General features: G+C 43.2%; 1 protein-coding gene across 1 annotated transcript in view; it reads left to right on the top strand.

Moving 5' to 3' along the window:
* The window catches only part of LOC307070597 (alpha-1,6-mannosylglycoprotein 6-beta-N-acetylglucosaminyltransferase B-like), a gene marked incomplete at both ends in the record, with an annotated part of 126,674 nt that overhangs the window by 66,546 nt on the left and 35,271 nt on the right, over window positions 1-24,857 (top strand). Inside the window, 1 exon segment of the mRNA XM_079729108.1 lies at window positions 7,408-7,577. Coding sequence (XP_079585234.1) covers window positions 7,408-7,577 — 170 coding nt within the window.

The following is a 24,857-nucleotide window of genomic DNA, read 5'->3' as shown; positions in this document are numbered from 1 at the left end:
TATCAGATTCTGCAAAGAAGGGCTATGCCCATAGAGAACATGGCAACAAAACCAGGCGAGGCACTAGCATTGATTGACAAGATTTGGGTAATTTGTTGTGTATTGTCTAATCTTTTGGAGTCTGTCGTCCCATTGGAGTAAGGAGGAGGGGGGGGGGGGGGGGAGGGGGAAGGAGGAGGAAAAATATTTAAATACTATACTTCAATACTAAATATACTGCTAAATACTAGCATATTAAATACTAAATTCAAGTGTAATATTTTTCTCCTAGTCCAAATGTACTGCCAATATGTATTATATGTAATATAATGCATTCCAATTTAATATTGCACACCATGTTCTTGTAGTTATAACAATTGTTGAAAAATGTAATTTTGTAAATAAACCACCATGTATTAATCCGTCTTCTCAATGTTATTTAATCTTTTCAATACACATCTTCCAAACAGGCAGAACTCACAAAGATCACACTCAGGTCATAACAATAGACCTCTGAAGAATAAGTCCTGGTTCCATCGGTCAACTGTCTGGGATATAACATGGGGTTTTTGATCGTACATATCAAACTCTGTAGTTGGCGAAGAATTAAAAGCTGCGCACGTTCTACACACTTTTTCCACCGAGTTTCGACTAGGTTTTTGGATTGTCGGTGTCGTTAAAGTAGTGAACGATTCTAAATGATGCTTTTAACGGCACCGACAATCAAAAAACCCAGTCGAAACTAGATGGAAAAAGTGTGTAGAATGCTGACAAAAAAATGTGTATGCCTCCATACTTTTATAGGCTTTCATCTGCTGTTTTGTATAGAATGATGTCTGAAGGATCAGATAGTTAGTGATGTCCACAGCCTTGATTGTCGGAAAACCCTTAGGTTCTACCGAATACTCACTCTTCTTTATAAGACACAGATCACGGCCAACATATTTACTAATTAATTGTTTGTATCTTTGTCAAGAAACGGGCTCTAAATCCTTACAATACGGACCCTCTGTAACGGTTTCCACCATAGACGCACTCGCCATTTTACTTCCTGACCTCCATTTGAAATCGCGCCCCTTTCGCGTGTCATCATAATCACGTGACTGAAACTCACATAAAGGCCCTATTCTACAGGTAGGAAATATTCACGTTTGGCCTTGCCTGTGTGTGGGTATGTTGAGTGTACAAGAAGAACAATCTGAAGAGTCTGTACGTGAGTCCTTGCAACGTGGCCCCGACCTCTTGTCCTTTTCTTTTTGTTTCTAAGTGTCTTAGTAAAAAGGATTCTTGTGAACAAACTGACTCGCTTGAAATGCTCTCATCGATTCAGCACCACCATCCTACACCCTTTTAAAGAGTGATATGTGAAATGTAAAATAACAGTCGTAGGACAAGTCACAAATTATAAATATCATCTCTGGTAGGAAAGATTCACAGACACAAGGCACTGACTTAGCCGTTCACGTGGTATTGTCAACCAGTCGCAGGGAGCTGCATATTGGGGGGCATACGGGAAAGTTTGACTATTTAAACCGAGCACCATGCGCACACTTCGAGGACAGAAGCCCGATGCGTAGGATTTTGGTCGCAAAAAAAACGGTCCATTTTATCTTGTGTGAAACAAACCATTGTTGATTTTGTTTGACGCACACAGTTCAGTTCCAGACCCAGGTCTGGGTTGAGCGTGTGGTTTCACACCCTCCAGTCAGTGTGTTTGGTGAGATTGATCCGAGCTGCTCGTCTGTCTCTGAGCTGGCACTCCTTTGGCTCTGCCCCTCCCCGGAGGGAGTGAGCAGACAGGAGGGGCGAGATCGTGCTCCTCGTCCCGTGGGTACCAACGGGCACATACGGGCACACACACACACACATACTGCTTTTTTGGATTCGTCAACTGTGTACACGTGTGTGTGTGTGTGTGTGTGTGTGTGTGTGTGTGTGTGTGTGTGTGTGTGTGTGTGTGTGTGTGTGTGTGTGTGTGTGTGTGTGTGTGTGTGTGTGTGTGGATGTGATTTGTGGGCTTCTGACACTGCGCGCGCTTGTGTGTCTGTTTGACGGTCTCTACTGGGACCTGGCTTGCGGTGAGATAGCACTTTTCTGCGAAGGCCTCAGCATTGAGCTCATCCTTCAAGCCGCCACCCTGCTGTCGTCAGGGTGGCTGGGAGCCGGCTGCTCCTCTTTGTTGTGTCAGCCAGGGCTGTGCTTCAACCTTTCAGACTGCTCATGGTCCAGGAGGAGGCAGCAGGCAGACTCTCTGGTGGGCATTGCTCCTTGTTTTGATCACAGACACTTTTCAAAAAGGCTTATTCTGCTGGTGGTGAATTCACAAGGTTTTCTGTGTTGAAATCTTTTCCTCTTGTTGAAGATTCAACCCCCTAAATTTATTAAACGTAGAGCTGGAGGACACGAAGAGTGCGGATTTGGGGTCATTTTGTGTAAGGCGATGCAAGGAAGGAATTGAAGCGTGTTGTTTTTAACGAATCACGGTGAATGTAGCGTGGCTGTACTGCTCATTTCTTCTAGAATTATTCTGAGCAAGATTCACAAAACATAAATTCTGCTTGGACAAGATCGAGGCCGTCTCTAATTTATTACAGGTTCAATACAGGTCTAGCCATCCTCAACAATCTGCAGAGAATAATCCTTTGTTTTTGTGACTGTATCTGTACTAATTGAGTGTTACCAACTTGTCATTCTCTCTACTTTATATTAATTTGTACATCAGAGATGGACGTTCCAGCTCTTGGAAACAATAATTCCATCAACCCAGTATCTCAAGCGAACAATAAGTCAGAATGATAAGTCAGAAGAGCAAGGCGGGCGTGATTTATTTTGATCTGATTCCACCGTCACCATTGAGACCCCACATATCATGTCTGCTTCAGTCTGGATTCAGAACCAACTGGCAGGAACCAGTGAGAGACATCAGCTGGTGTCCAGGTGACTGGAACACATAACAGCACCTTTAATTCCATACCACCATTGCACACATCAATGCCCAGGCTCGGGCAAGGAGTGTGTTGCTTTTGTTCCTGCAGGAGAGACTTTGAACGTTGGCAATACAAATGGAGACAAAGAAAGCTATACAAAGCTAGAAATAATTACAGCACTTACTGTGCACTCTTTGAAGACCCAATTCACAAGTATCAGGTTGTCACGAGTTGATTAAAAAAAATATTGACTCACTTTTCTCTCCCTTTGTCTCTATCTGTCTCTGTCTAGTCCTCCCTCTCTCTATCTTTGTCTTGTCCTCTCTCTCTCTCTCTCTCTCTCTCTCTCTCTCTGTGTCTAGCTCTATCTCTGTCTAAAACTATCGCTGTCTAGCACTCTCTCTCTCTCCCTCTCTCCTTCTCTCTCTCTCTCTCTCTCTCTCTCTGTCTCTCTCTCTCTCTCTCTCTCTCTGTCTAGCTCTATCTCTGTCTAAAACTATCGCTGTCTAGCACTCTCTCTCTCTCTCCCTCTCTCCTTCTCTCTCTCGCTCTCTCTCTCCTTCTCTCTCTCTCTCTCTCTCTCTCTCTCTCTCTCTCTCTCTCTCTCTGCATGGCTGTGTTTGCCACATCTGATAATACGTTGCTTTATCACAGTGTCTCTTCTGTTGTGCCTCTTCGTGAGGCGGCCATGATTGTGTGGCACGTCTTCCAGCACAACGTGCCAAACCTGCAGAACAAATAGAGAGCTGGTCACACACTCCCGTCCGCCATCTGCCACCGCCCCAACTGTAATTATATTTCACTTATCTGCTTTCTTTTTTCCCCAGAATAAACCGAAAAGTAATAGAGCCCGCTTATTAAATCAGAAGGACTTTTCATGCCAGTCTGAATAACTCCCCACACCAGGGAAGCGTGTATGAAAGAGAGTGTGCCTTCTGCTTCATCAATGCAAAGAATCTCGCCGCTCTGTTTGTGAAAGCGCAGATTTAATGAGGGCCTCCTGAAATGATATGGAATATTTTAATATTAACGATCATGCAATGGGCTTGGCTTTAAAAGACCACTTTTCTCCTTTTCATATCTCCCCCTTTGCCACTCCATAGCGATCCACTCCAGGACTGCACAGTGTGTGTGTCTGTGTGTGTCTGTGTGTTGTGTGTGTGTGTGTGTGTGTGTGTGTGTGTGTGTGTTTGTGTGTGTGGACTCTGAAAGAGGTCCCCTTTATCAAGAGGTTTGTGTGTGTGTGTGTGTGTGTGTGTGTGTGTGTGTGTGTGTGTGTGTGTGTGTGTGTGTGTGTGGATGTGTGAATCTGTATGCGCGCGTTACTATGTGTCCGTGTGTCTATGTTTGCATGTGTGTGTGTCTGTATGTTTGTGTGTGTGTGTGTGTGTGTGTGTGTGTGTGTGTGTGTGTGTGTGTGTGTGTGTGTGTGTGTGTGTGTGTGTGTGTGTGTGTGTGTTAGAGTAGGGTAATCTAGCAGCATTGCTAGACAGTGACTCTTGGCTGATGGAAGTCAGTGGAGGCGACACAGAGAGTGGCTCCTCGAGCAAGGTTTTTATGATTCCCCACAGAGCCCACAGAGCTACAGGATATAGGATTTATTCAAACACACGCCCACCACACAAACACACACCAAACAAACACACACCAAACAAACACGCACACACACATGTGCAAAAAGACAAACAAACACACACACACAAACACACACAAATCCAACACACACATACTCGTCCACACACACAAAAACACACCACCCACACACACACACACACACACACACACACGTGCGAACACACACAAACCTAGCACACAAACACACACATACAAGTGCAAAAACAAACACAAACAGTGGACCGGGCCACTGTCCATTTTTCAGTTTTTTGTCTGAGAGAAAACAATGAGAAATGATTTCGATAATAACCCATCAAAAGGCAATTTTCTCGCAGCATATATGAGAGCTGTGCAAGGAGGTGGGCCAGCAGTGCGGTAGTGAGTTTAGACCTATGGCTGCGGTGATGGAGTAGTTGGAAACAATTCAAAATTCAGCATCCATTTTTCGAGTCCGTTTGGGATGGATTATTATTTTAATCATCACTCATGTAAATAAGCAGATTCTAAAAATGTAATCCAAAATTCTAATAATAAAGGGCTTTATGAGGTGATGGTAAAAGTCCTTCATATTTCACTAGTGGCACTACAGATAACTACACAGACCCCTTCTACTTCCACCGCTGTGTTGGGCAGAAGGAACCTGACCTAGGTATTTCAGCATGGGACAGGGTCAGGCTGTGATGCTCTTCTGTATTACGCAGTGAAAAGCTGCATTGTCATGTGTTTACACTGTTCCTGTCCGCAGCATATGCCTGCACAAGGAGTAGTAAAGGATGAGTTTAATTAGTTTATGTTTTCTGAACTGAAGTGTGAAACCACTAATTGAGGTGTTTGAAGTGTAGAATATGCATGTTTGGACAGCATAAAACACACACACACACACACACACACACGCACACACACACACACACACAGTCGCTCTCTAACTTTTAGAGAGAGATAAAAAAAAAGAAAAAGGTGTGCCATGCAAAAGACTATGTTGACACCAAGCCACTGAATGATACTAGAGAGAGAGAGTGAGAGCAAAAATCGTCATGAGATTCTCAAGCTGATTTTTCACAGCTTGGATTTTTCCCAAACTCATTAACTCAACTCATTAACTCAATTGAAATGGATCGCTTTAAAGTTAGTGTTTTGACAGACAGCATGATAGACGGTAAATACACATTTCCACACATATGTTGATAAATATTGCGTGAAACTAAGGCAGTGTTTCAGATGGGCTGCATGGCAGACACAGAGGAAGTCTGTGTACAAGAGGAGTAAGTTATGACGGCTTTGGTGTTTCAAACTAATATTTAATATGTTTCCCTTACTTTGTCCTTCAGACAGATGGTGATCAGCCATCAAGTTCCTTACACAGAAACCTTCTGCACCTGTGGAACATTACTGTTTCAGCAGATCCGTTTTTGCATTTCGAGACATAGCTCACTAGGCTATAAACAATGAATCTACTCAGTGAGTGTGTCTGATACCTGGCTATGTGTCAGTCGTGGCAGGTGTAGTAATTCATAAGTCCTTAATGCATCTTTATCCTTTCTCACAGCGAAAAACTGCTCCCTAGAAGTCCTTTTCTTCTACACCTGATTGAGGCAACAAAATATACCCAAAACCATTGCCGTATGAAATAATCAAGCATGATGATATCCATAATAAATATGCAACATCTGTTCTGTTGAATAAACATGATCAGTCCCTTCGGGATGATCTTGTGATTGTTGTGGCCGAAAAGGCTTGATTTCGCAGCAGCATTTCTCCCAAAATATGGTGAAATATGCAATGATTTGTGTGTGCGTGTGTGCGTGTGTGTGTGTGTGTGTGTGTGTGTGTGTGTGAGTGTGTGTGTGTTTTTCTTGCAATAAAGTCGCACTAATGAGTTATCAAAAAAAGTGTACAGTATATATATGTATATATATGTATATACATATATATACTATACTACCCAGACAGTTACACCTGTCTTTTACAACAAAACCAAAAAAACCTTGACATGATGTCAGAAAAGCCTTCCCTTGCGTCGAGAGCTGCCTTGCTGCTCATTTCACCACGCCAGACTGGGACACTTTGTTTAATGGGGACATACTAATTGTTTCAAGTGTTCCTATTTCGCCTAAGGCACTGCTGTGAGACTGGAATTTGCTATTTGCTGCTGATGCGTTTTTTGTCGCAGTTGTGTTTAAAGGACAATTTTATGTTTTATGTTACAAAGCAGTGTTTTGTTTGTGTTTCCATGGGATTCTGGAATTCAAGCCTGCAATGTTGTTTCTTTAATTATAACGAAAACGAAAATACAGTAAAAAGAAAGTAGACATTTATTTTGTCTAACTATGACACCATCATGCCCTATCGTACTGAAACATGAGTTTTGGGATTTGTTTCACCCCTATTATATATACATACACTAAAAGTAATTGAGACGTTGGTAGACATGCCTGCTTGTTCATAACTATAAAGGAGGGGTGGTTGGGTTTTTGACAGTACGTTCCATGTGGGGAAGTGTGATTATTAGTGAAGCACGAGCAATAGTGTGATTGTATATGCAAACTAATATGCAAGCTTGCTTAATATTGCAGGGTTTGGTTGATGTTTGTTGATTTGACACGTTGTGAAATACTGGAGGGCCTGCATGATGTGTATTTCGTATCTTTATTTTTATAATTAAAAACATATATTTATAAAATGTAGAACTGCTCTGCACACAATGTTTCTAACTAGGCTGTGCGGCGGTGTTTTGAGGCTGATCCAATTTGAATAGCTTTCTTGTTTCCAATCTTTCTGGTTCCAGATTTTTATTGTTCCCAGCCTGACTTGTAAGTTGCATTGGATAGGAAGCGGTCTGCTCCCAAGAATGAATGTAATGAACGTGCCCCGGTGTTTCTCCACTCAGATCCTGGTCCACGTGGGCTTCCTAACGGAGGAGTCCGGAGACGTGTTCAGCCCTAAGGTCCTGAAGGGCGGGCCCCTGGGGGAAATGGTCCAGTGGGCAGACATCTTGACTGCCCTCCACGTGCTGGGCCACAACCTGAAGATCTCCATGTCCGTCAAAGAGCTGCACGGGTGAGTCATACTAACATCGAGCTATCGCTAACGCCATGCTACTGCACATCCTGCTCGAAAATTTGTGCCAACACCTCACAGATTCGGCGCGCAGGATGAATCCAACAGATTATTTTTCTGTTGCTGTTCAAATGTCCCGTTTAATATTTTGGAATCGTTGTTTATTTTGCGTATTGCGAGCTGTCTCTGGGTTTAAGGGATATTGCGATAATACCTTCCTTTTCGTTCGCCTGGTTTTCGAAATTGCTTTGTTCATTGTTAGTATATCCTTGTTCATTCTGAGTGTGAAATGTAATTTTTGTTTCACTCGCTTGCCCTTTTTCCTGAGCGGAATTGAAAACCTATTGTTCAAGAGTCGACAGTAATAGCACCTCCTCCAGTAATTGTATGCTGGGACGGCTACAATTGAATGATAGCTTTTGACATTTCCGCTCCCTTAAAGTGTCAATGTGATTCCTGGAATTCCAACAAGGAAAGAAATGTGTTGCACGTAAATGTCATCATTCAAGCTGCTTTAACTAACCCCATTTATTTAGTATGGATGGTATTAAGGAAGAATTTAAATTGCAGAACATGGCAACTGATAATGTCCCTGCAAGGGAGAGATAACAATATCGTATTTACCCGTTTAAACCCTGAACCGTTTAAAATATTTAAGAGAACTGTATTCTCCCCTAACAATCTCTCCGGTTAGCCCATAGATTAGGCGTAAGGCCATTATCGCCGTATTGACTCAAACCAGCCTCGTCCGTGGTCACGTCGATGGAGCGCTGTCGTGCAAGGGCTGGTTAGCCTCGTCCGTGTCAGTGAGCCGTACGTTTCTGCTGACGGATAGCACCATAACACGCCATATACTCTGACAGCGATGCAAACGCAAGCGCAACACAGTGCTTGAGCAAGTGCAAGCATACACAAACGCACATGCACACAGGGTGGTATGAATCTGCCCTGATGGGTGGGGGGGCTGCCTGGGCTAGTCCAGGAGCTATCTACTGCGCAGCCAAGGCAGTGTTAATCAAACAGGTTGTCAGGTTTGCCCTGAGCCAAACCCTTTGAGATGAAAGCTTCTCTGTAGAGCAGCCGGCCGAGAATGAATAAGATAGTGGAAGAACGTTTTTATGATAATGGATGCCTGATTTGATGAAAAGATATTTAAATGCACATTTAAAATCCTATCATGCCAATTTAATATCGATCTTTGCATTTAAAAACTACACCTTAAATCACAGACTGCTCTCTTTAGACTCCCCCAAGGGTCTTTATCTCTTTGATGTTGTTTGTCATTGGGTTGACATTGGAACATTAATCGGTTGTGCGATATGTTTCTATATATCGTCCTGTCCCTATGGCCAATCTCACAGCGCCCTGCCTGGGACAGCTGCCTGCTGTCTTATTGATTACCCATTCCGGGACATCTCTCTCTGTTGAAATATAACGGCGAGAATTGAATTGAATAATGACAAAGAAAATGCTCTTTCTTTGCACATCATGTCTTCAGGGTTAGACGCTAACCTTGTCTTCTCCAAAACAATCAGAAAGATGTAATTAAAACAAGACTGCCTTTTCTTTCTTTTGTCTACGACTGACAGGAACAACTTTAATTCCTTATTGTTTTATTGTCGTTGTTCTGTTTTCATTCTGCTGCGTTCTCGTCACCTGGGCCTGTTTTGTCACCGCTTTTATTGAAATCGCGTCTCATATGTATTTTTATTGTTTTACATGTGACTGTCAGCACAATTTCCTTCAACGCTTTGTTTTGGTTTGAAGAAAAATGGGTCTTTGCGTTGTAGTTTTGAATTTTCGTTTATGTTGGAGTATAGACCAAAGAAAAAGTAAACAACATCCAAGCCTCCATTGGCTCATACAGAGTCAGGCACAGCCAACCAGAACAGAAAATCACTCTCTCTCTCACATTTCACCCACTAAAAGCTTATGAAAGGCAATGGCGTTACTTGCAAAAACAACATTTGAACCATAACTCTTACCAACAGCACCGTGGCAGCATTCATCAGTTCAGAACCGTCCTCAGCAGTCATAGACCAAGACAGAACTCAGGTGTTGGGCATGTTGAGTACACTGGATTGACCACGATAAATCATTTATTTGTGTCTTGTTGAGACATAAAAAGAGAGATGGATGTTTGCTCCCAGCAGTCCTGTTTTGAATGCAGTCCACGAGAGAAACGATTTTGCCAATGAATAGTCATGAAATAGAAAGGTCTAGAATTGTCATGGCCAACCATTCAACGAAATTAAAGGAAAGGCTCTTGATGGATCTCCTCCCTCTTCATACTAGATCTGCTAACGTATAAGAGGGCCGGTCTTCTGTTTTGAATGTCCATGGCGTCCCCGGGTCTGTCCACCTCACCTCACACCTCACAAACAGAGCAAACAACCCACGACCACAAAGTGTTTCGACGTCTCTTTTGAAAAGCGGTTGATTTTTAAAAGCACCCTTTATTGATTTTCTGTTTGGCACAAACACGAGGACAGTACACAACAGCAACAACCGCAGTCAAAATCCTTTCTCGTTAAGCCAGTTCTACCCCCTTTTCGTTCAGATTGTGCTGAAACTTTGGCAGCGGTGCTCGGGATTTCGTCGCTGGGAGCTGGTGGTGGTGGTGGTGGGGGCGGGCCGTTGCAATTATTCTCTTTCAATTGACGGGCTCGCTGCTGCAGATGGAATCAGCTCTCTTTGTCTGAAGCCGCAGGGAGAAACAGGGGGAGCCAGATGAGTTTTTTTCCAAACGTTGAAACCGGCGTTCCTGGTCTAAACTCTGAGCTCTCCATGGTAATGGAGTAAAGCCCTGCATGCCCCGGCCACATGAGCCTATGACTATTAGGTTATTGCAGAGTTTCTGGCGGGAATCTCAACGAGAGAGCATTTGGCCACAGATTTAACGATGATGAACTTCAGTACAGACTAGGCTAGATTTCTTTCTGAAAAAATAAAACACTATTCAATACTATTGTCTAGCACCTGTGGATTTCTTTTGCGAGAAGTCACTGACTTTTGAGTACAATATGAGGACTTGATTTTGCCATCGACCAAACCACTTTTCTGCGCCAAATATTTGTGTGTGTGGGTGTGTCTTGTGTTTTTTTCAATTGTTTGTCAAAGTGTATGTCGGTGTGTGTATGCGTGTACATGTATGTTGTATGCATCTGCACATTTGTCTGCGTGCTGAATGCGAGAGTGGATAATAGGTGAGTGTGTGTGTGTGTGTGTGTGTGTGTGTTTCAGTGTGTGTCAGTGTGTGTGTCTGTGCGTGTGTGTGTGTGTGTGTGTGTGTGCTTGTGCATGTGCCGGTCTGTACTTGCATTTGTGCTCCTCTACCCCATCCCCAAATAACCCACTCAAAATGACTTGAGCGCCAGGCAGACAAAGCAAGGACTTTGTTAAAAGAAAGAAAGAAAGAAAGAAAGAAAGAACTTGTTTTGTGCCATGACAGACGGGGCAAGCAGGTACAGGGAGATACAGCCAGCCAGGCTAATAAACAGACAGGCAGACAAATGGCCTGTCAATTTGGCATGCAGGGACAAACAGGGAAGCGGACAGAGGGAAAGGGAGGCTGAGGGACAACAATAGGCTCACTGAGACTACCTAGTTAAAGTTTGCCACAAGGCCAAAGACGGGAACAGCTTTGCCATTGATGGGCTAATGTTGCCCGGTGGAGCCTACCCCCACATTAAACCGTGTGTGTGTGTGTGTGTGTGTGTGTGTGTGTGTGTGTGTGTGTCCCTGTGAATGTGTGTGCGCATGCACATTCCCGTACTAAAACGTGCAGCATTGTGTTTCTTTGGGATGGTGGTCACATTTGGAGCTTGTGAATGGCCAGGGAGGGTGCAGTGGTGAGCTGTAATTGGCCACTGGGGGGATGATTAAGGCTAGTGTTGTTTGCGTTTAGGGCAGCTGTGGCCTTTTGCTTTATGTCCTAGGTGCAAGCAGGTGGGTGGACAGGGTTACGAGAGATACACATAAATATCATGGACACATAGATCTATACACACACACACACACACACACACACACACACACACACACACACACACACACACACACACACACACACACACACACACACACACACACACACACACTCTCGCTCTCTCTCTCGCTCTCGCTCCCTCTCGCTCTCGCTCCCTCTCGCTCTCTGGCTGTCCCATAATAAATATCATGGACACATAGATCTATACACACACACTCTCTCTCTCTCTCTCGCTCTCGCTCTCTCTCTCTCTCTCTCTTTCTTCCTCCTTCTCTCTCCTCCTCTCTCTTCCCTTAATACATCTCCCTGGCAATATATCCCAACTCAGTTAATTGCTCCTTCTGCGGTGCATGTGTATGTGTTTAAAGTCGAATGAATTGAATGTATTTATAAAAAAATTCTGTCTGTTTACTGCAGGGTTGCATTGTTCAGCTTTAGCATTTCAATGGATACTTGTTTATTCACAAATATTTTGCCTACACATGCTATGTTTTGTCTCTTGCAACATTAACACACACACACACACAAAAACACACACACTGATTAAGCAAGAAAATAATAGGTATGGAGAGAGATTATTATCAGTGAACAAAAACAGATTGGTCCATGCATCCAGAGACACACACACACACACACACACACACACACACAGCTTCCAGATCTCGATACAACAGAGCATGAATCGAATTCAGCCTATTGCCTGTGTGTTGCTGAGTGTGCTCTCTAACAGAGTCGCAGAGGAAGAGGAGGGGAATGCGCTTGCCAATTAGATTGGCAGTATAACCCCAGATACATTACTGACTCCACCAGAGTGGACAGCTGCACCCCCCCCCACACCAACACCACCACCTGTTCCTGCATAACAGACTGCTGAACCATCGGCAGACCCCTCTTCACCTCCCCACCACCATGGAGGAGGGCCGATGTGATGGGTCAGCATCCCATTACTTAATCACATTAGGATGGTTAGGGTCCAACACACGGCCACACCATGAAAGAGACCGGGGGGAAGGGGTGGAGGGAGGGAAGGAGAGAAGGAAGTAACGAAGGAGAGAGGGATGGAGGATATCACGAAGGAAAGGAGGAAAGGAGGGAGCCAAGAATGAGGTGGAGGGAGGGAGGATCAAAATAAGGAAAATAATAGAAGGTCACACAAAAGATTGAACACGAGATGAAACTGGACAGAGAAATGAAATGACCCCATTCCCCGTGGTGTCCTTGGGAGCCTGAAGGCCCTCCCCCGCCCCCTGCCACCCAGCGCCCTGCCGGCTCCAGGGAGATGATTGCTTGCTGTGAGAGCTGCAGCCGTGTGGTGAACTACAGGCACCCCACCTGTGGGTCGCTGCAGCAAGAGGCAAAACAGCCCCCGCAACAGCCAGTGGGATCTGATACATGCTAGGGGCATTACCAGACCCAATTTGGTCTTATCTTTGGAATGGGTGCTTCCCAATTTAGTGTGAGCGTCTTTACCACAACCGAAACGCTTATCACAAATGTGTGATTGCAAAAATGTCGCTGAGGCGCTGAGACGACGCAAATTGGCTCTGTGGTGAGAGGACTGAACAGACTGTTGAGAATGTGCACAACATAATGAACTCAACCATCTCCAGATGAACCAAAACATTAACCTTTACAAGGGCAGCACTGACATTTCCAAGGAACATAATTGATCAATTTAGCAATTAGATTTCAAAGTTGTACCATGGTGTATCTTATTTTAACTCAAGTTCATTTAGGCAGAATTAACCATCTCTACCTTCGGTAAGGGTAATTGTTCCCGTCTTGAATGACCCAACGACTAAAATGTTTCGACAGCATGTTTAAATTATTATGACCTTTATTTTATTGTTTCATCCAGTCCTCCCTCCCTTCCCCTCCCCCTTTCTCTCTCACTCTCCCTCTCTTTCTTCCTCTCTCTCTCTCTCTCTCTCTCTCTCTCTCTCTCTCTCTCTCTCTCTCTCTCTCTCTCCCTCTCTCTCTCCCTCTCTCTGGAAGTGTCAGACTGGCCCACTTTCATAACGACTGCAGGTGTCCAGTGTTGCCATGGGGATCTCTCTAGAACCCAAGCCTGTATCATTAGGATAGGTGGAACAGGAAGGAGGGAGGCAGGCTCACGGCCAATTAACATGCCTGGCGCAAGTCTCGACCAGGAAGTGTGAGCCAAAGAGAGCGAGCTCACTGACCCGACAAACAGCACACTGGGGCCAGCCTACAAGCATCCCCGTCGGTGGTAGTTAGCTATGGTCGGGGCAGGGTGCACCCACCTTTATGCTCTGGGGTCCGTCACGCGGGTCTTCATTCAGACACGGCAGTGTTGGGGTAGTTACTCAAAAAAAGTAATTAGTTACTTATTACTAGTTACTTCTGTAAATTGTAATGAGATTACTTTACTAGTTACTGCATTTGAAAAGTAACTTCACTACTTATTACTTTACTTTCCCATTTCTTAATTTACTGTAGATACATGGAAAAACATCATAGCCCTATCATCACTTAGTTTATTGCATAAATCTATACAAAATAGCATATAAAACCATATGAAAGAACAATATCCCTGTCTGCACAAAGAAATGTCTCACTGTAAATTCCACAAACAACAGGAGAAAGTAGGCTATGGTGATGTCAATCAGTAGCAACACACAAGTTTCAAAACACAGGCTTTAGGAAACGTGAACAAAAATTAAGTGGTCAATGACAAATACAATTAAAACAGAAATGCACTTAAGTGGCGGTGACACATGCTGTTACTTTATGTGGTCCAAAGGCTGAATGAACCCTGATCTATTTCGCAAGCTATGACATCATAAGTGTGTCTTTCTCTCACCCTCTTGCAGGCAAGAGCAGCCTTCTCAAGTTTTAAAGTAATGCTGTCTATCCAGTGCACCGTCATTCCTAAGTAACTTTTGTTGTTGGCGGACCAAATGTCCGCGGTGGTGGACACATGACCCAGGGAGGACTCGAAAATTATTTTGAGCTTCGATTCCATGTCGGTATAACACTTGTTCAGGTTATTGGAAAATGTTTTCCGGTCGGATGTTGGCTTGCGAGTTGCGTGTATTTTATCTAGTATTTTTCTAAATCTGGGCGATTCAATAGTCGACAGGGGAAGCATGTCTTCTACAATCCGGTGTTTCTGTGTCACCTGCTTCTGCGCTCCAACACTTGAACACTCCTTTGCACAAGCAGCTACGTCCCTCAAATCGATCGCTATGGCAACGGGCCGAGGCGACAGGCGCTGCAGACACACAGCCAGCACACATGCATGCACCACAAAACAAATCAGAACTTTACACGCAGGCAAACACGGCTTGGGTAATGCAGGAAAGAGCGTTACTATAGTCTAGTAAAGTAGTGCAGTTACCGATATTTTAAATGTAATGCGTTACTTTGCTTTGTTACCCAAAATAAGTAGTATCGTTACTGTAACGCGTTACTTTGTAACGCATTACACCCAACACTGAGACACGGTCAGCATCAACAGGATCATCAAGTGGCTTGAGTCATAGATCGCTGCATGCAGTGGTTTGATTGTTCTAGCTGAAGTTTTTTATGAAGACTTGCTCACTCCCCAATTTTTTTTTCCTTTGTTTGAAGTCTATTGTTGTGAATTGCACAAATCAAAGTGTTGATTAAGTATTCTAGCAACAAAGACAATCCTTTCCAGGATTACACTGCCTTTGGTAGGAGGTGCCAGAAAGTTGCTTCTTGTGCTGCTAAGCTCAGAAAAATAGCAGAAACAACAGTCAACCCACCGCTGTTCAGTTTTAGGACGCGAACCCACAGTTTCAGAAATAACCTAGTCTAATTTATGACCCAACACTTTGTATTGTTCTGCTACGTTTCTGGGTCACAGAAACGGCAAGTCAACGTGCTTGTACATCCTGGGGTCCTAAAAGCCTTTTGAAGACATATATTTTAAGCTATATGCATGCATGTACTTATAGCGGACTGATGGTTAGCTTGTATCCGAGGTGATGTGAGGAAATACACTTTCAAAGCCACAAAATATCTCCGTCCGTCAATGTTTTGGTTTAAGGCTTTCAAATATCGAGATAATGTGCCTGCTCGTGACACTGATACATGCTATTAATGTAGTGAACAATGTACTCCAGACTATTTTGAGAAAGCCATGCAGAAGTGGCGGAAAGATTGAGTCGCTTCTAGGGGGCATGTCATCAGCATATTCCTGGATCATGCTAAAAGAGGGTGAAGATGGGGAGTTATATAAACACTTTTAAATCCCTTAGGGCTTAATGGGGGGTTGGAAACATACTTACCAAGTAAAATTTATTAAACAGAGATCATTGTTAAGGACTTCGAACACAACAGGAATGGATCTAAAAACTATAGCACAGAATGGGTGCTATAGTTGTTAACATTTTAGTCTATTAAAGTATTGTGAAAAACTAAAAAAATGGTATGGGTTTTGATCAAATACTTATTTCTTTATTTCGCTGTAGTAGTACTAGTCGTAGGAAGGAAATTCAATTGAACAGCACACTTTTGATGTATTTTTCGTGTTTGATAATGCCGCGATTACCCAGACATTGGGTAATCGCAAACAATGTGGTCTGAAACAGGAGGTTAAAAGAATAAAATGATCTTACAATTCAGAAGAACCCATTCAGGCCTTTCAAGACAGTGCAGTGGCTCGCACATTTCATTTATCAAAGGGCAGAGTGCTGTCGAAGAGAATGAGCATGGACTGCTCTGTCCTTGCCGTCCATGTACATTGTATGAACATTGTATATGAACGGCAAGGATAGATTGTTTATTTGACAGTATACTTTGTGCAGGGTCAGTAATGTACTTTTATATGAACTATGTTCCATTGTCAGTTAATCAGATAACCAGTCAATGTGTTAAGCAGTTAGATATAATAAGGCTAGTTGACTCATGTCACTAACAAATTGACAGGATTTCAAGCTAATACGGTCAATCTGAAAATAACAACAAGCGATTACCTAATCCATTTGCGAAAGGGCAGGGAGTCTGCAAGCTGCAGTTGGTTCACACTAACACAAACACACACACACACACACACACACACACACACACACACACATTCATTCTTCACCCAAACATGGAGTTCACAGTCTCCAATTAGCCCAACCTTGGAGGTAAGGGAGGGGGGGGATTCTTCCAATCAGGATGTCCTAAGTCCTGAGGACCTGTGCAGAAGAACTAGGACAGAGAGCCTGAGTGACATCAGAACCTATTCAAGCCGATGCTTTACCATGGATATGTGTTTCACGCTTGAATGATAGATTTGTCGACGAGGGAAATGCGATCTTGAAACCTAAGTGTAGGTTCTTGATCAGATGGAATTGAAAGTGCACCGCAGGCAGTTTTTTACTCACCATTTGTCCTCCATCCCAGGCTGATGTTGAATTTGTTCTCCTCGCGTTTCCTTCCCCACAAGTCTCACCACATCTCTCTCTTTTTCTCCTCTCTTCTTCTCCTCCTCGTGATCTGTCCTTTGTGCTCCTCTGTGCGACTCTGTTCATGGGTGTGACCGGTTCTATTCACTTCTCACTCATCAAACACTTAACACAGTTCTATATGACCTCTCTCTCTCTCTCTCTTTCTCTCTCTCTCTCTCTCTCTCTCTCTCTCTCTCTCTCTCTCTCTCTCTCTCTCTCTCTCTCTCTCTCTCTCTCTCTCTCTCTCGTGTACTGGGATAACCCCTCACCCACTGAGATCCAATCATACATACAGACAACCATGCACAGATCTATCTCATAAACACAAACACACGCGCACACACGCGCAACTCACTCACACACAACGTATTCAGATGAACTGCAAGGCGATGTCACACAATGATTATGATTATATAAAATGCACAAACAACTAATTAGGCCAAGGGAGATAAGCATGCAAACTTTCTAACACAGGGCCTTGCTTCACAACTAATTAAATCTCTCTCTCTCTCTCTCTCTCTCTCTCTCTCTCTCTCTCTCTCTCTCTCTCTCTCTCTCATATGAGCTGCATTATCGTATCACTCTGACCTGTAACTCACAGCCAAATTTAAATTCAACTTCACATTTAAACAACATAATAGCTACCCATTTTACAACACAAAACACATGAGCACACATACACACACACAAATAAAGACACACACATAATGCTTCACACAAATGGGATTATATACTTTATTTCAAAAAGATTGTTTGTATAATTGCTATTACTATTATAGTGTTGCGCATTGCGCACTGCTATATTAACTCATTACCTAGCAGATGTTTACCCCCAATACAGCCCTCCTCGCTTTCGAACTGCTCAAAAATTCAGGCTTAGCACAGAAATACATTAAGTCAGTGTGTGTGTACATTTGATTTATTGTTTCTAAACGTCCTGCATTGCACAAAACCACCTGGCCTAGCTTCCCTTTACAGAACAATGTTCAACTCACACTGAAGTTACGACCAATGCTATTATTTTTAATTTCAGGTTGGATTAATGACTATAAAGGGTCACTCACCTCTCAAATGGAAAACGATACATTTAGATAATTAATCATTTAATATACATTATCTTATCATATATATTTTCATATATATCACATCACACTATCTGTACATGTGCTAAATGTGTTTAAAGGGAGTTAAGCGGATTTTCTTTTTTAATTAACATGCTATTATGCCTTATATGTACCCTGGAAATCCAGAGTTCTCGCGAGAGCACAATTTGAATTTGCTCAGCGAGTCACTCTGGGAACAAGCAATATAGTTACTTTCCTCTGGCCTAGAATATTAACCAATCCCATCGGTGAATCTGATATAGGCGGGCCAAAAGTGTTGCTGTTTAACCGACCGGATACGGCAAGAGTCTTATCTATTGGTTAGCTCTGCTGGTCTGCATACATCACCCCTTGTACTCTTCTGATTGGTTGTAGTGTTATGCATTTGCATACAGTGATATTTTCAAATGCATGCTTGAGGCCGCCCCTCAGGTTGGGCTATTTTCGTTACTCGTTGCCAGACCCTCCAGCTTTCTAGATGTGGGTCTGGATTTCGAGGCTACCTTATATGATCTTTAACATAGTAGTGTGTGTGTGTGTGTGTGTGTGTGTGTGTGTGTGTGTGTGTGTGTGTGTGTGTGTGTGTGTGTGTGTCAAGAGAGACAAGTGTAGAAGGTCCATGAATTTTGTTGTTGTTGTTGTTGTACCAGCCTTCCATTGTACTTTACTCTCACTAAATATGTTATTCTGAATTACTTCATTGACACATACAGTTTCGCTTCGGAATTAAGAATAAAGAAATAAAAATAATAACTTCTACTTGACAAACGAGAAGGAATCTCCTGGGAGTAAATAAGCCAACAGCCAAGGGCCAACCAGCTAGCCATCCCAAAAATAGCATACAATAAATGATACAATTATAAAATAATACTATAAAAAAAGAATGGCCTGAGTGTAATAGGAAGGAAGGACGTGTTATCCCCATGGTAACGACCGATGGCAACTTTGTGATACTTCTTTGTATATGAGCTTTATATCAAGCAATGTTGTTGGCCTATATGAAATGCGCCACACTTTTAGTACTGTTGTACTAAAAGTGTGTGAGGAGCTTAACTCACTCTCGGAGGCAGCCATCAACATCGATGAACCGCTGCCCGGACGGAGCTCCTCAAAGCCAAACACACCTCGCCTCAGTGTCCCTTCAGGGATTAAGAAGCAGTGGTTAACTACGTGGTTGGCAGAGACCTGTTTTCTCAAAATGGTAGTCCTATTTAAGTAGGAGGGACACAATGGCATATACACGCACACACACACAGTTATGATTCATAGGTACTGACAGAAGTAATGACTTCCTTTAGCCCTCTTGAAGATTGAATGAAAACCACCAAATGTCCAATGCTCCAATGGTGATATGTCTTGACTCTCGAGTCGTTACCACGGTAACTGAGGTCTGGAGCTCTAAAATGTACTTTTTAATTGGGTTGTGTGTGACACTGAACGGAAGGTCTGAGGTATGCCCTGTGTTTCTGTGCCTGCGTGTGAGCAGTAGCCTTTGTTAGTGGCTGCAGTGCTTAGAGCTACAATCAACCGTCGATTTAGACCAAAATAACTGCCATTGAAAGAAATGAGTCAGTCTGAAACAAGATGGGTGGCTTTGCTCACAAATATGATACACCCCTTCTGTTATTTTCACATAACACACATGTCATTTATAATATCCCTAACCCTATCAATTACATAAATATGGTTTAGTGGGAGCTTTCAAAATAACTTCAGAATATAACTTTCGTTACAAAAACCCTTGACTATTTTCAGCAGCTGAAGCTTCTCTTGATTACATTGAGTAAATTAGAAAATGCTAATGATACTTAGGACATTTCCCAGGGATATTATTCCCACAACAATATTTTGATGTATTCAATTCCTTGGCTGGTTTATGAAGATCCCAGGTTAATTGTTGACATTGTCTATGTCGAGATCTACTTCAGCCATGGTTCAACCTCACTAACAGTGTACACTTGGCAGTTTGTGAGAGCCCTTGACATCCATTGTATTCCAAATGAGTGTTGAGCAGATCCAACAGCTGTATTTTAGTTTTTTTCAACAAAAGTGAGAGCATACGAACTGCCCTGGGTAGGTTATTTTCTCCAATAGTGCCCACAAACTAACAATTCTGTGTTCACACACATGCTCACAGACTATCTGAGAGGTTTATACGTGCCTTCATAAAACCGGGAACTGAGCACTTCATTTGGATTCAGAAGCGACCGTTTAGGCTGCATTCCAATCAGTTAAAAATCACCCCCTTCTACACTTACCCTCCTGACATATTACAATTTTGCTTTGCACTCAGAATTTAGAATCAGTCCGTTACACGGCCTCTAATGCAGCCAACTTTGCTCCAATTGATAATTCCTTGCTTCTCCGTCGTATAGTCTGTCATTTACAGTGAGCATGTGTGGTCGCAATGAAACACAGAATCTAAACGTGTATATTTGTTAGTTTGTGGACAGTAATGGAGAAAACAACCTAATCCGGGCAGGTTGTTTGGACAAACTCACTTACCAACCAGCGTACAGCTATAGGAGCTGCTGAATCCCTGTGTGCAGTAGAATGGATGTCCATTGATGGCAAATTGACCAATCTCGGTCCGCTCCCGCACAGCGACAGGCAGTGAATCGAACCAAAATCAAGTCTGATTTGCATCTCGACTGAGACAATGTCACAAACAAAACTGTCATCTAAGTAAACCGGCCCGAAACTATAAAATAACACTGTAAGATAATTACAAACGACACCTATTGTGTTGGCTTCAACTCCATAATAATAACCTGTAAATGAGATGCTCTTTTGTGGTATTTCATTTATTTACACATAAAACTACTTTCCTGTATCCAAAATGCTGACTGTGCTATTTTGCCATCCCTTTGTCTTTTTAAATTTAAACGTGGTGTTTTCCCTCTCTGAAGCTCTTGCTTGTTATCACTGTCTGAGTACTTTGTGTTAGGAGGGTAAACATTAAAGTTTAATTCATAGGCTGGTCTGTGAATCTATGAGTACAAAATGGTCCATTTAAATAAGCACAACGTGAATTGAGTTCAGATTTTGGGAAAGTATCCAAGAGGAAATGCATATTTATTTATTTGTATCCCCATTCAATCCATGTGTTTGCTAATATTACCTTTGTGAAACATGCACTTTGTGGAAACACAGTACTGTGTAAAACGCAGTAGAGATGTATAGGCCTGTATGTTTAAGTATCGACCACTGAGTAGTTGTTATAAATCCCATTTGAAATCCCATTTGTTCCGCCCCCCCCACCGGGTCTGTAATTCTAGAAGTACTGTTTCCAGTGTATATACTCTCAAGACCCCTTACTGACAAGAAGCCGGTTGTTGATAACCAACTCTGTGTCCAAGACCTTCCATATGGAGGGATAGGGTCTGTCAAAGCTGTCAATGTGGCGTCAACATTTATGTATATGTGTGACATATATATATATATATATATATATATATATATATATATATATATATATATATATCATTGTCACAGCCCTGAAGCAGCTAAAGCCTAGCCTAGCCTCAATGTAATTATGACTGTCACTCCATACTCCCTGGCTGCATCCGAATGCTCATACTTGAGGGCTATATTGTAGTCATTTTGTAGTACGTCACAAATATAGCGCGTCCGAATGCTCAGTACGCATTGTGTAGTAGGCAAAAAGTTTCAGAATGCGTACTACCGCCACAGTATACAACGGTAGGTTACTACGCTATCCCACAATTCAGCCGGAGTCTGATAACCGAAGAAGAAGACCGCCGCGGTACCACCAGCAGCGGCTCCAGCTAAGGTAAATTATCGCAGGTGACTTTAATTTTGCCGGCATCTGATGTGCAGCGCACAGAGGGGAAATACGTAATCTCCAAACATCCGGTGGCGTTTCGGTGGTGTTCGGAAGCGTTCTGAGGCGTTCTACGCATAGCTGTAGAACTTACTACATTAACGGTCAAGTAGTAGACACTGAACAAAAATAGTATAAACTTAGTATTCGGATGCACCCCCTGATCCCCCCTCGTTAGCATTATTGGCTTCACCTGTCCTAATTAAGACATTGTCTTCAGCGGTTTCCTGACAAGCTCTTCAGGTGGCTGTACTCCCTGCTTGTGTCTCTGTTGTCGTCTTTTAAGACGGCTTCTTTTGCTATTGTTTTCTGCATAAAGAATTTACTATTTGTCCCAACTATGCTCCTGAGATTTGGCTTCCACCTTTTGTCTGAGTGGGACATTTAACAGGAAAAACACGTCTTGAAGTTGTCAAATGAATTTCTTTCTTTTTTTTATCCAATGGTATACACTGTGTTTATGTATGCATCTGCTATGTGTGTGCGTGTGTTTATTCGTGTGTGTGTGTGTGTGTGTGTGTGTGTTTGTGTGTGTGTGCCTGCTACTTGTTCATGGTCTTTCACATCTGATAGCGTGTGTGATACATCACGATTTACTGGGATCTGATCCCAAGTCGCTGACTAAAGCAAAATAAGTGTGCTGCCTGTCGCCGGGGGAGACGTAACGGGGCAGGCTTCATTAAGTGGGTGCATATGCTCTTTGTGTGCGTGTGCGTGCCCGTGGGGTTGCGAGCGTGCAAATGCACAAAGGCCCAGAGCCCATACTCCAACTGAACAGGTTAGAGAGGCATCTTCATACTTATTATCACTTCACTGTGTTCAGTCCTCTCTGTCTTTATCTCCCACCTCCTATTATCTCTCTCTCCCTCTCTCTATCTCTCTCTCTCCATCTCTCTATCTCTCACACCTTTGCTTTCCTTGTCGCTCTCTACAGCTCAAGCCTCCTCTTCTCTCACCTACTTTTCTACCTCCTCCCCTATTGTCTTCTCTCCTTCTTTCCCTTCCTTATATTCCCTCCTCTCATCCCCAGCCCCTCTCTCTCTCCATCTGTGTGTTAACAATGCCCTGCAGCCTTCTCTTTTCCAGCGTGTCTTGACTCCGTGGGTAACTGGTGCCTTTCGACTCCCTGCCATACCTGTGTGTGTGTGTGTGTGTGTGTGTGTGTGTGTGTGTGTGTGTGTGTGTGTGTGTGTGTGTGTGTGTGTGTGTGTGTGTGTGCGTGTGTGTGTGTCTGTATTTGTTTGAGAGTATCTACCATGGAAACATAAATTTGCATCTTATGTGTGTTGTGTATAGGAGAGTTTTATCTCTCTTGGGAAAAGCACACACACACACACACACACACACACACACACACACCATAGACACACTTGTTTCGGCAATAAGCACATTTATCAAAGTCAGAAACCTGTGTGCAATCACAACAAGATGAAGACATCTCAGACTAGACGGGGAGTGGATTAGCGTGCGAGATTGAGTGTGTCGTGTGTGACTGTGGTTGTTTGTTGCCTAGTTTAAAAGATGAAGTTATTCAGACGTGGGTTTGAAGAATAAGCCCCAGAGTCCACCTCACATCCTTCATTTTTACCTCACGTTGGCACTACTATATCTTCTGTAATACCAGTTTACAACTCCATGAACATGACAGCTCTCCTCTCAGCTAGACGGTACAGTCTTACGTCGTTCTTCGGAATCCACTCCTGCTTTACGAACTCATTCGTGACTAAATGTATTCTCCTAGCTAGGTCCCCTAATATATAATGTAATGCTTTGGGATTACTTAATGTTTTTGTATTGCTCTTTAATGACGTGCTTCTTAAGGAGATCCGTGCAGCGGGAGCTTTAGACCCATTTCACAGAGGTGTCATTGTAGGACAAAAATAGGTGTTGCTCATACAAAAATTATGGATCTTCTCCTCTTATAAACCAGGGCAGGGGTACTGACCTGGTTTGAAAAGTCTGTTGAACAGCACATCTCTATCATCCACTGTCAGGCTGGTTTCACAAATCAGACCTTAGATAAACATCGAAAGGCTGAGGGCAGACAAGCTCCTCCTTTCGCTTCTGATTTATTTCTACCCCATCGTGTTCCTTGGGACAGGGATCTGTCGGCGCATGTCACACGGAACGTGTCTAGATCGGAAACAACCTGCTCAGCAGAACCTCTTCGAACGTGCTACTGGTGATCGATTGGAAGGGAAGGGTTTTTTTCTCTCCACTATGCTTTAGAGCTTCGAGCTTTTAATAAATAAAATAAACAAATCACGACTTGGTAAAAGTCGGACACGAAACCAGACTACGACGTGGCTTCAGAGGTGTAAACGGGACCTGTTGGAGTAAGCGATGGGGCATGGAATGCTTTGCACTGATTGCAAGACTCTTCCACATTGATTTCCCTCGCAGTGCTGCCGCAACTCATCCTGTTGGAGTTCTCATTAAATAGAGATCCAGAGTGCACACAACACTAAACCCTTCCCGTAGCCGTATCGATGCCCGGAAACACCAACGTCCTGAGACAAAGGGCCCTGTAAATGTTTTTTCAAATCCCAAATTATTGATTTGAAACTACTGCACGGGTTGGATTTTCAAATCCAACCCGTGTAGTAGACTGGCCACTGTAGAAATAGATCTGTTAATATCGTCTTTTCAAGCCTTCATCTTGCCTACCCTGGAATGAGTTTCCGTGTCCGTCCGAATATCTCGGTAACAAAACCGGAGACCTTGCGCTTCTCCGCCCCCTTACACTTTCAGTTCTTTGGCCGAGGCGCTGTGCAGTCTGCTGCAGGTAGGCTCTAGCATCCGAAGAAACTGTCGGGCTGAATGGCAACCAATTCATGTAACACAAGGACATGGTTGTGTGTTTTACCCCTGTGTATGAATATTTAAATAGTTCTCATAAAATTGTATGCACTTGTCAGGGCA

Source organism: Pollachius pollachius (genome assembly GCF_949987615.1).
Source record: "Pollachius pollachius genome assembly, chromosome: 2".
Lineage (NCBI taxonomy): Eukaryota > Metazoa > Chordata > Actinopteri > Gadiformes > Gadidae > Pollachius > Pollachius pollachius.
This window is presented reverse-complemented; position numbering and strand designations above follow the sequence as displayed.